An 11768-nucleotide genomic window follows, 5' to 3' on the forward strand; every position below is an offset into this window, starting at 1 on the left:
ACGGGCCAAAATCGTCGTAAGCAGCCTCGTTTGATAAAAACGACAAAAGGAAATTAATTCGTAGTCTGTTCCAAACCTTGCCAAAATATTAGAAGGCTCTGCAGCTTTCAGATTTGGAGATATCGATAATTACCGTATAGCGCAAAATATTCGCGGGAGAAAACTTTCGCGAATTTGCCTAGAAATAAACTTCGCGAAGAAAACTTTCGCGATCGTCAGGGCCCTACTTATGACGTGTGTGAAAATCTAAAATTTCGCGGGAAAAAACTTTCGCGAAGGGAAAAAAATCGCGAAATTCGCGAAAGTTTTCTCCCGCGAATATTTTGCGCTATACGGTATTTGACAGAGGTCCAAGCTGGTGAAGGGGCGTGGCGTGTCACGCATCATGCGTCACAATGTACACGCGTTTCTTATCCCTATTGTCTAGTATCCCTGGTCAAACATGTAGGACATACGTGGGTTTTTACCCATAGGCAAACTATCTTCTAGCGCGCGTTAGATGCTCTTCTCTGCGAATAACGAACTCCCCGTACAACTCGGTGGTCGGCTCATTATTGTTTATCCGGGGTGTTTGCGAGTGCTCGAACTGTGCACACGCACGATTTCCGACCCAGATCAACTAGACGATGTGTAAGCGATGGAAGACACGTGAGTCCTCGTTTCGAAACGTCGAATTTTCGCAAATTATTAGGGTTGGCGATAAGCGATCGGCTTCATCAATAATCAAAAAACGTACGTTATCCAAGGAGAAGCCACCTGTTGATGTCACGTGGTCAACAAGTCTACCAGGAGTTGTAATGAGTATATCGACTCCTCTGGATTCAGTCGGCATTTCTTGTTCTTTAGTAAACGTTTGTTGTCCCGTTGTCAAGCCAATTTGAACGCTCATTCCACGTGAATACGTATCGAATACTTGCTTGACTTGATCAGCGAGATTTTGGGTTGGTAGTACAATGAGAGCGCGTAGACGACGCACCACCACGCGGTTTAGCACGTGGAGAAGCGGTAGAACGTAGGCGAGGGTTTTTCCGCTGCCTGTCGGCGCTGATACGCACACGTCTCGAGGACGGTATCCACTTGGTGATGATAGAAGAGGCGAGACGCTTGATTCAAGGACTTTTGGTATGAGTTCGCTTTGAATTGGGAATAGGGTTTTTATGTTTTGTTTTTCGAGATTTTTGATGAGTTGAATGCTGATTCCAACTGCGTCAACCCCGACTAGATTTTCAGTTATGTCTGACGATATTATACGGGGGTTTCCGACTTAATTTGTGACGTCAGTTTTGGCAAAGGCCTCGCTGCGCGGGCAGGGCGGACTTTCAAAGGCGCATGCGTCGTTGTTAGGGTGATCTCCCGCTAACTCGCATTCTACGTAGGCTCCCATTTTCCCTCGTATCTGGCCTCGTATGTACTGAATTTCTATCTGTTTTGTAAGAAAATGCATTTAGTGAAAGTCTTTCTAACAATTCGCTGACGGACTACGTCTGCGGATACGCAGGGGGGAAGTGTAACGTCGTCGTCTCTTCGGTTCTCGATCGTCGTCGCTCGCTCGCTGATTCGCTTCGCCCGCTCGGCCCACTCTCGCGTACGTTCGTCAACGATTTTATTTAACTTCACTGCTCACACACTCGCACTCGACTACGTACAAGCACTCGACTACTCGACTAGACTACTAGACTGCTCGACTGACTCGCACACGCACAGACACCCCTACTTGCACACTCATACAGCCAATCATCGGCCGCGTCCACTTAACTAATTAAAAGACACCAAGGTCCCGGAGTACACTTCACTACACTCCTCCCCCCCAAGATCATTGCGTCCCTGCATGATCACAGACTACACTACAAATGCCGGCTACTACTAACTACGTCTTCTCCTCTCTTCTCGACTCTACTCTACTCTCGCTACTCTCTTCAACTCTGCTACGTCTCTCTCGACTCTACTAAAACTTCTCAACTCTTCTACGTCTCTTTCGACTCTACTACAACTTCTCAACTCTTCTACTACACAAACTCCACACTAACTAACATAAATGGTCGACCTACAACACACACTGCAAATACGTTCGTCTTAAGACTAGGAGTTACTACCCGGCCTCGTCGAGACCTCCAACACATAATCCTTCGACCACACCGGGAGAGTGACGATTCTCTTCGGTCGATCGATACGCCCGCCTAGCCTCGTCCCCAGGCCCTTCACCAGCTAGCGCGCTTGGGGCGCACTCACTGGTGGAAGGGCCTGGTAACATTGGTCTGCGTCAGAGGGTCACGCGACACCCCACTTGCCCCGTGACCTCGGTGGCCCTAATTAAATCAGCACGTAACGGTAAGCAAGATCGCTTCAGCGCGTAAGGAAACGTTCGCAACTGTTCGCTCTACCGTACATATGGCTTTAAACAAGTCCCGCGAACGCGATTTTACCTCGGAACTAGTGTCGGAAGACGTTTCCTTACGCGCTGAAGCGATCTTGCTTACCGTTACGTGCTGATTTAATTAGGGCCACCGAGGTCACGGGGCAAGTGGGGTGTCGCGTGACCCTCTGACGCAGACCCCCTGTAGTCTGGAGGGAGGAAGGGTCTGGCCAAACGCGCATGGTTGCATGCGGTACGCACTAAACGAATTAAGTTATTAGAGACGCTCTACGTCATAGCTTCGAGATCCCAAAAGCGAGACAACTAGGGGAGAATTGGAAAGTCTAGGCGCGGTCTAGGTGATCGTACGCAGAAGCGACGAGCTCCGCAGCTGAGGAGTTCGTCGTTTTCGCGTACTACATTGCTTTCTTTCGCGTACGATCGTCACATTTTCGCTTACGATCGCGTACGATTGGGTGGCATAAGCGTGCGATCGACCTTGATCACTCATCGCTACTCGTATAAAAACATTCGAGGGCGTAAACGGTTAGAACAGCTAATTGGTCCCTACGTCACAGACAACTCGGCCACGGTCACGTGCAAGGGTCAGGTGACCTGACTAGTCAGGTCACCTGACCCTTGCACGTGACCGTGGCATAGGGTCAGGCCAAACGGGGGGGGGATGTGTTGCACCCCGCACTGTGGAGTGCGGCCCAATCACAGGCCGAGTTGTCTGTGACGTAGGGACCAATTAGCTTTTACGCCCTCGAATGTTTTTATACGAGTAGCGATGAGTGATCCCGGTCGATCGCACGCTTATGCCACCCAATCGTACGCGATCGTAAGCGAAAATGTGACGATCGTACGCGAAAGAAAGCAATCTAGTACGCGAAAACGACGAACTCCTCAGCTGTCGCTTCTGCGTACGATCACCTAGACCGCGCCTAGACTTTCCAATTCTCCCCTAGTTGTCTCGCTTTTGGGATCTCGAAGCTATGACGTAGGGCGTCTCTAATAACTTAATTCGTTTAGTGCGTACCGCATGCAACACTTGGACCATGCGCGTTTGTCCCGAGCGAAGGGTGTGGCCTCCAGACTAGCCCTTCTCCCCTCCCGTGTTTATACGGGAGATCAGGGAGAAGGGCCTGGCTACGCGGGCCCGGCTACGCGAGGCTATTTTTTCACGTTTGCGATCGCTTTTGCAGACTTTTCTCCTATCAGTACGTAGCTGCTAGAAGTTCTTTGTTGACAGTAGCTACGCACGCCACGTACTCCCGATAAATGAATTGCAGGCTGCAGACCTCGTACGTCTACGTGGGCGGCATGCAGGGGCCGGGCCGCACCCTTGAGATGACACGTTGGCAACATATCGGTTTGCAAGACTCTCCTACGAACAAGCTTTTTAGACTCAAAGATGTCGACTTGCTGAGAGGAAAGCTGTCAAATATGACGAGAATTGTACCCACCCTAGAAACACCGAATCTTATTCTCAGAGCGGGCTAGCCTCCAGGCTGGCGTGCAGAGCGTATCCTAAAAAGCTAAAGCCTCAACATGATGGGAAATGTTCCGTGCCAAAATTAGAATCAGTAGGCCGCGGATTTTGCGGATTTTACAAAGCGCACGCGCACAATTCGGAGAAAAAAATGGATCGCAACCTTCAGCGAGCGTACAAAGCGCGAGGACTTTCTGCCGAGGACCGCCGCTTTCGAAAAGACGAAGAGGAACACGATCGGCGTCGAACTAAGCGTCACGACGCTCTGAACGCGCGACGAAACCGCGTTCGGAAGACCTCGCCGCCGAAACGGCACATCGCACCGAGTTCGTTCGCCTTTCTAGCTCTGTTATATTGACGCGCGAGTCTTTCGCTTCAGGATCGACGACCCAGGACGAGGGAAAATCGATGTGCGAACGGCTGGTGGAATTCAAGAAGCGAATAGAGCTGAAGAAACGACAGGAGACGATGGAAAAAGCGAAGAAAAAGCCGTTCGTCCTCGTCTCGAAGACGAAGACGATTCCAGAAAGACTGGAACCCGTCAAGAAAATCGGGTATAAGAAAAACTCGAAATTGCGCATGACAGATACATTTTGATTTTTACAATTTTTTAGATTCACCTCTGCGACGACGGTGGACAGCAGAAGACAGGCTATAAGCCTCAGAAACAAGTGTCTAAGAATACATAATTAGTTAATTTACTCATTAGATTGTTTTTAGACCTGCCATGCCGGTTCCGTCAGGAAATTGGCGTCGAGCCAGTCGACTAGAAGCAAGAAGGCGACGGCTCCAGTCACTCGAAAAGAGCAGAAACTGTGGGCGGACTATGCGTTCAAATGAACGGATCTCTCAGCATGGAAAAAACGAAGGACACATGTGGTGAGTGGCGAGGAGACGAAAGAAAAATATCCATTATTTTTTTAATTAATATATTATTATATATACACAGGAGATGTCGGTTTGGACGGAGAACTGCACCATTCCTGTATGGGAGGATCGTCGGCCGTCGCAAACGAAAAGGTAAATTATCGATATTGCAAGACACTATTTACTATAACGTCATTGCTGGATTGTCACTGTAGTCGATTTGAATAAGACGGCTACATTCGATTTGCTCTATGTGGCAAAGCCGCGGGACTTGGAGCCGTGGATGTCGTGCCGTTACGACGTCGACGTCGCTGCGGAAATGTAGTTACGTAGACATGGGACCTCATCTTTTTTCAATAGACGCCTATAGCTCCGAAGGAGGTCGAGTTGATCTCTTTCTCGAAGTGGCATACGCAGTGTAAAAATTCTTATCGTAATATACATGAGTCAAGTATTTATTTTATTCACGTGACTTAGCCGTTTACCCGAGAAGGAAAATGGACGCTCTACTCGCTCTCGACATCGACGAAGAGCTTCTAGCGACCTGCGGCGCTCTCGGATACACCGAAGACGACCAATACTACAAAGGCGAAGAGTGCTGGGGTACGAAAACGGGGCTCCTCTCCCTTTTCGAGCGAATTTCTCGATCGATCGCCGCGCAGAGTGCATGAAAGACCTGATCGGCTTTCTGAAGCGCGACACTTCGAGCTGCCTGACGCGTCGCCAGCTCGGCTGCACGCAAATTCTCCAAACCGATATTCTATCGATTCTCGTCAATTTCTGGGAGGACGAAAATCTGCTCAACGCCTGCATAAAGTAAGAACGAGAAACGAGGACTCGTAAGCGATGAATTGGATCGCGTTACTTAGATTGCTCGTCAATTTGACGTTGCCCGCGTTTCTTTGCATGGACAGTTCGTATCCGGGTCCCAAGGACGTGCAGGCGAATAAAATCTATCTGGAGTTGAATGTACGTACTTGGTTCAGTACAAAGAGGTAAAAATAGAAATAAGTTATTTATAATTAGAACCTATAAATAATGATAAATATTATTATCGTATGCAGTCTTACTCTACTGCTATTGATGTTTGGTCCGTTGGCTGCATCTTTGGCGAACTCCTTCAACACAAGCCCCTCTTTCCAGGCAAATCAGAAATTGATCAAGTTAATAAGATATGTAAGGTCAGACTAATGCCACGTCATTACTTAGGTGTAATTAGTTTTTTTTCTTTTTTTTCTAACGAAGGGCCTGGGTACTCCCAATGAAAAGATTTGCCCTGGATGGAATGCGCTTCCTGCTGTGCAGAAGGTGCGTCTACTCGTCACGTGTGTAGCCTTTGTTATCAAACTGCTTGGCAGGTTAATTTTCTGTACAGCCTTATAACAATCTAAGTACAACTTTTCCTCTAAACGATATGGAATGCAGTGCACAGTATAAATTATATACAACGTGTAGAGTTTTCAATTATTTGAAGGGATTTACTTTATTGATTTCATGACACTAACTTCATCTTTTTTTATTAAGTTTCTAACCTATTATCCTTCGAGACAAATATCAGCAGATGACTCTCTGAAGCACAAATATTTTGCCGTAGGATTTGCAGGCTTTATATAGGATTACTGCTACCATAGCGGCGCGAAGTGGTCCCTACTATCATCACGCGACTAATCCCAGCTAATCCCAGCTCGTCGTGTCTGATGCCGCCGTATAACAGCCCGACGTCGTTGGCTCATCCGTACACGACGAATCCGTACGCGGCAACTGGGCACAATCCGTTCGTCGATCCGTATCAAGGATCGAATTCGGTTGCGCGACGCTCGGCCTATTCACCCTATCCCGTCGCCTTACGGTACACCTATTTCCGTTTCACTTCCTTTGTAGCGCGCGTCCTTGTGGATAACATTAGCTTTTGTCCTCTTTTTTCGCCACAGCAGTTGGTTATTACCTGCCCGGAATCCCGCCGACGTTGGGCACGGACTCAATTGGCGTCGGAACGGCGTTTCCCTATCCTCGTTAGGCGATGAGAAGCGCGACTCGAGTCGTCCCCCCCTCTACCGAGTCCCACGAGCAGTTTCGACGGATCAAACGGAGAAATAGCCTTTCGCCACTTCCCAACAGACACCGATTCGCTCCCATCTACGCCGCCGCCGCAGCCTCCGCTTCGGCCGGAATCGGAAATCGCGATCAGGACATGCAACCGCTCAATTTGGACACCGTGAGAAAATGCGTGGGCGCGCTTTATGCACTTTTCGCTGACTCCATCTCCTTTTTTTTTCTTTGCGAAGGGTTACTGCGCGGCGAAGACGCTCTTGATATCGGACGCCGATAAGCGCGAGCACTTCAATTTGCTCGTGAAGCCGTCGATAAAGAAGCAGTCGCTCAAGAATACCGAATGTGAGCGCGTGGGAATACGGTTTTCGATGATTTTTTAAATTAATTGATTTTTTTTCAGTTTGCATTTTGTCCGGATCCCAAGTCGCTCTCTTCAATCGACCCCAATCGAAGACCGTCAGCACTCGATATCTTCACGTCGGGGGAAATAATTTCCAAGCGAGCAGTCAGCAATGGGGAGCCTTTACTATTTACCTCGGTAAATTGATAGGAATTGGGGGAGCGAGAAGACCTAACTCCTTTTTTTTCTTTCTCTCTCCCTGAAGTCGATGAAAATGAAAGAGAGGGTGAAGAGTTCACCGTTCTTGATGGAGCCGTTCACTACGGTCAAACGGTGAAGCTCGTCTGCACGAAGACAGAAATAGCTCTGCCTCGATTGGTATGGTTTTCTTTTCTCTCCTTCTGATGGCTTCCATTGCAATATATGTTCTCTCTTTTGTTTAGGTCATTCGCAAGGTGGACAACCAGACTGCTATACTTGATGCTGATGGTCCGGTTTCTCAGCTCCACAAGGCGAGTCTCTTTCACTTCCTCGCGAAGTCGATCGTTTCTCACGGTGCCAACCGACGTTTCTTTCTTTCTCACCCAATCAGGTCGCTTTCTATATGAAGGACACTGAGCGCATGTATCTCTGCCGGTCGCAGGATCGAATCATTCAATTTCAAGTAATAGGAACACGAGCCTTTGTTCGTTTCTATTAGAGATATCTATTCTATTCTATTCAGGCAACCCTCCGTCCCAAGGAACCCGCAAAGGAGATGATCAACGACGGGGCTTTGTGGACCATAGTTAGCGCAGGTATACATAAATGAGTTAATTCAGAATTCGCCCCTCTTGAGTTGGACGGACGGTTTCCCTTACGCGAACGCGTGAGAAGGTCTCGTGCTCGTTTCCATGCGGGCCACCGAAGCGTGCGTCTAAGCGTGTCCAGATAGGGATCTGCTGTGACTTTTGCAACGTTTGAGTTCCTTTTATTCCAGATCAAGCCGAATACACGCTCTGCGAGGGAACGGGCTCGGTGCCCACTTCCGTACGTTCGACGCATAAACGACGAACTTTTGATGATTTTTTATTTTTATTTCGTCGGTCTCGTAGATGTACGGTGGCGGATCGGAGGTGAAGCCGACTCTCATCAATTTGACGTCGACGGAAGACGGTGACGACGATGTCCAGAGAGCGATCGCATTGAGCCTTCAAGACGCCGTAAGAAATGAGGGGGGTTAGAGATAGATACACGCTCCAACGTTAGGATTAGCAGTGCAGCATGTCTTAGTCCAGAAACAGTCTTACAGATGTACTGACTGACTCAACTGTATCTCGTAGTGAATATTTTATTCGTTAGAAAGAGTTATTTATTTATTTTTTATGCGTAGAATCATATTAGTGGAGCTCCTCTGTCTCGAGAAGACCAAGATTTGAGCAGGTTAAAGTTTCCCATACATGAAACTCAATTGTGATCTTCGCCTCCCCCCCCAAAGAGCTGTCGAGGCTAGCATGGCCGATACGAAAGGCGGCTCGACACACCGGCGCCGATACGACTCCCTCTTGCTCCACATCGACCCTGTGAATCCCCACGAGAGAATCCGCGACGGAGCCAATCCGGTGGGAATCAAAAACGTTGGGAATACGTGTTGGTTTAGTGCCGTCGTTCAGGTAGATAAAATAACAATTAAATTAGATTAAATAGTTGGGGAGTTTTGATGTTTTGTAGTCGTTGTATCATCTTCCCGTTTTTCGTAACGTCGTCTTGCAGCACGCGAGTCTCGACGATGCACGCGTCGTCAACGGCGACGCGCCGGAGAGCGAACGAGACCAAGCATCGAGTCCGTCCGTGTTGTTTGTAAAGGAGCTGAGAGACCTATTTGCACTCCTACTGGGAAGTCGGCGAAAGTACGTCGATCCAACAAAAGCAGTACAGGTATGAGAAAATTAATTAATTACTATATATTTAGTAGTAGCACGTTGTGTCGTTAACTCAAATCTACGTTCGCTTCCTCCGCATCTAACACAGCCTATCAGCAGGTAAGTAGAACCGTTCCTACTATTCCTAACAAACTTAACCTGTATGTTCTCAGGATGTGAGCGAGTTTAACCATCTTCTCATGGAATGGCTCGAGAAAGCGTTCAAGACCGATTCTCCCGCCTTGAACCCGATCCTCGAACTCTTCTACGGTAAATTCTCCACGATGGGCATGAACGAGGGTAAGGAGTTCCAAACGGACGGCCCGTTTGGCGCCCATCCGCTTCCAGTCCGCGGTTTTCCCAATCTCCACGCGAGTCTCGACGGATTGATGGTCCAGCGCGAAATCGAGCCCGTCAACGCAAGCGGCGTCGGCAACGGCGGTTCGGATGACGTCAAATCGGAACAGGAGACGTGGTTTCGTCATTTGCCGCCCGTTCTCATATTGGAATTATCGCGATTCGAGTTCAGTTCCACCGAAGGAAAAGCGAAGAAGATACACGATAGGTTCGCCTTTGATGAAGTGCTCTACATGGATAGGTAGCCGTCCACAGAAAATAAATAACTATCTTTATTTATTCAATATCAGGTATATGGAGGTTAATAAGGCCGTGACTCGAGAGAAACGAATAGAGGAGTACAAATTGAAAGAGCAGCTTGCTGCATTGGAACAAGAACTCGAAAAGTAAATCGATTCTGATTATACATAATCAGTATTTGCTATTCGATGATTAGATATACAAACTATAAAGGCAAACGGGTTGCGCTGAGAGACGCATTGAATCTCTCTTTGGAATTCGCACAATCAAAGAGAGTGTGCTTGGGTAGTAGCCAGGACGACATGATGCAGGTCTCACCCAAGGAAGAACCTAAAGGCAATTTCAACAAAAGAAAAAAGTAGAGCTCTTTAATCGAACTTCGTTCTCTAGTTCTCTGCAGCGCTCCGAATTTGTCTCCTCGACACGTCTCCAGCGACGTCGTCATGGAAACGCGGACGGAAGATCTGAGTCGATGGCGAGACGAGGTGAACGAAGTCGAACGCGGTGAGAAAAACGCACGCACGTAAACTCGCCCCTCAAACGAGACGAATAGAACTGAGAAGGGAAATAGAAAACGTTCGAACGAAAATCGACGAACTGTACAAAATTGCAGAACTAGAAAACGTGTGCTATCGCCTCCACTCCGTTTTGGTTCACGAAGGCGAAGCGACGGGCGGTCACTACTGGGTCTACATTCGCGATCACGTCGCCGGCACGTGGCGAAAATTCAACGACGTCTCCGTGACGTCGGTGATGTGGGACGAAGTTCGACGCATATCGTTTGGAACGCATCACACGGCGAGCGCCTACTGTCTCTTTTACATCAACGAAAAGGAAGCCAGTCGTATAAGTAATAACGGATAAATAGATTAATAATAATTATGTTAATTTGGTCGTTGTAGCCTGCGACGGGGTGGATCTCGTTCTGCCTGAGAGACTTCGACGCTTGGTCGAAGATCACAACGCGGCGTTTCAGAAAGAAATCGACGATTACGATGCGGCAAAGGGGATTTCTGATCCGATGTCCCAAGTGGAGACGCTCGTTTCGGATAGTTTCGAAACGGTTGCCAAGGGCAGCATAAAGTCGTTGGAAGAAATCGTCAACGAGCACTTTGTGAGCATATGCGAGAAGTTGGGCGTCTTGGCGAAGAAAAGGAGCACGATCGACATCGACGACGGGCGTCTCGAGCATTTTTAGGCCCTCAATTTACTATTTGGCCTTTGATATCAAAGATCAGGCCGTCAATTTAATATTTAGGCCTTTAGAATCCAAGATTAGGCCCTCAATTTAATATTGATGCCCTCTGAACTAGAAATTATGCCCTCAATTCTATATTTAGGCCCTGTGAATCAAAGATTAGGCCATCAATTTAATATTTGACCTTTAGAATCAAAGATTAGGCCCTAAATTCAATACTGAGGCCTTTAGAATCAACGATTAGGCCCTCAATTTAATATTAGGCCTTGTGAATCAAAGAGTAGGCCCTCAATTTAATATTTAGGCCTGTAGAATTAAAGATTAGGCCCTCAATTTAATTTTTAGGCCCTGTAAATCAAAGATTAGGCCTTCAAATTAATATTTGGCCTTTAGAATTAAAGATTATGCCCAAAATTTAATACTCAGGCGAAAACAGTGAAAGATTAGGCCCTCAATTTAATATTTTGGTCTTTAGAATCATAGATTAGGTCCTCAATTTAATATTTGGCCTTTAGAGTCAAAGATTAGGCCCTAAATTTGATACTGATTCCTTTATAATCAAAGATTAGGCTCTCAATTTAATATTTACGCCATGTGAATCAAAGATTAGGCCCTCAATTTATTATTTGGTCTTTAGAATTAAAGATTAGGCTCTTAATTTAATACTCAGGCGTGTACAGTTAAATTAGGGCCTAATCTATGATTGTAAAAGCCAAATATTAAAATGAGAGAATAACCTTTGAATCTAAAAACCTAAACTTTAAATTGAGGGCCTAATCTTTGATTCACAGGGCCTAAATATTAAATTGAGGGCTTATCTCTTCTTTGTGTTGTCTGTGTAGTCTACTTTTTTTTTGTTTTGTTTTGTTTGAAGAAGGGGGGATGTGACGGTAGTGCGCTAACCCTAGCTAATTGTGGCCTAATAGATCATTCATCCTCTCACGATACACTGTTGGGTTGAAGACCGA

General features: G+C 47.1%; 2 protein-coding genes across 5 annotated transcripts; both read left to right on the forward strand.

The window, feature by feature from the left end:
• Positions 1 to 3982: 3982 nt before the first annotated feature.
• On the forward strand, positions 3983 to 6179 carry LOC136187896 (protein timeless homolog). Of its 4 annotated transcripts, none has more exons than XM_065975613.1 (11): positions 3983 to 4171; positions 4225 to 4399; positions 4460 to 4516; positions 4566 to 4724; positions 4795 to 4865; positions 4928 to 5315; positions 5375 to 5528; positions 5582 to 5707; positions 5777 to 5893; positions 5958 to 6020; positions 6071 to 6179. In XM_065975613.1, the coding sequence occupies exons 6-11, from the start codon at positions 5210 to 5212 to the stop codon at positions 6093 to 6095; spliced, it is 591 nt and encodes a 196-aa protein (XP_065831685.1). In that variant the 5' UTR covers positions 3983 to 4171; positions 4225 to 4399; positions 4460 to 4516; positions 4566 to 4724; positions 4795 to 4865; positions 4928 to 5209; the 3' UTR covers positions 6096 to 6179. The 4 variants fall into 4 exon arrangements, with proteins under 4 accessions (XP_065831685.1, XP_065831684.1, XP_065831682.1 ...); XM_065975612.1 differs by having other exon boundaries at positions 5777 to 5888; XM_065975610.1 differs by having other exon boundaries at positions 5777 to 5888; positions 5958 to 6179.
• Positions 6180 to 6612: 433 nt separating this feature from the next.
• On the forward strand, positions 6613 to 11467 carry LOC136188506 (ubiquitin carboxyl-terminal hydrolase 25-like). Its single transcript, XM_065976243.1, has 19 exons — positions 6613 to 6927; positions 6998 to 7106; positions 7165 to 7302; positions 7370 to 7482; positions 7548 to 7616; positions 7697 to 7768; positions 7829 to 7901; positions 8084 to 8133; positions 8199 to 8306; positions 8477 to 8526; positions 8582 to 8756; positions 8815 to 9021; positions 9078 to 9125; positions 9179 to 9603; positions 9653 to 9748; positions 9799 to 9938; positions 9993 to 10106; positions 10156 to 10452; positions 10505 to 11467. The coding sequence occupies exons 1-19, from the start codon at positions 6733 to 6735 to the stop codon at positions 10798 to 10800; spliced, it is 2775 nt and encodes a 924-aa protein (XP_065832315.1). The 5' UTR covers positions 6613 to 6732; the 3' UTR covers positions 10801 to 11467.
• The last annotated feature ends 301 nt before the right edge of the window (positions 11468 to 11768 follow it).

Source organism: Oscarella lobularis, chromosome 6, assembly GCF_947507565.1.
Source record: "Oscarella lobularis chromosome 6, ooOscLobu1.1, whole genome shotgun sequence".
NCBI lineage: Eukaryota > Metazoa > Porifera > Homoscleromorpha > Homosclerophorida > Oscarellidae > Oscarella > Oscarella lobularis.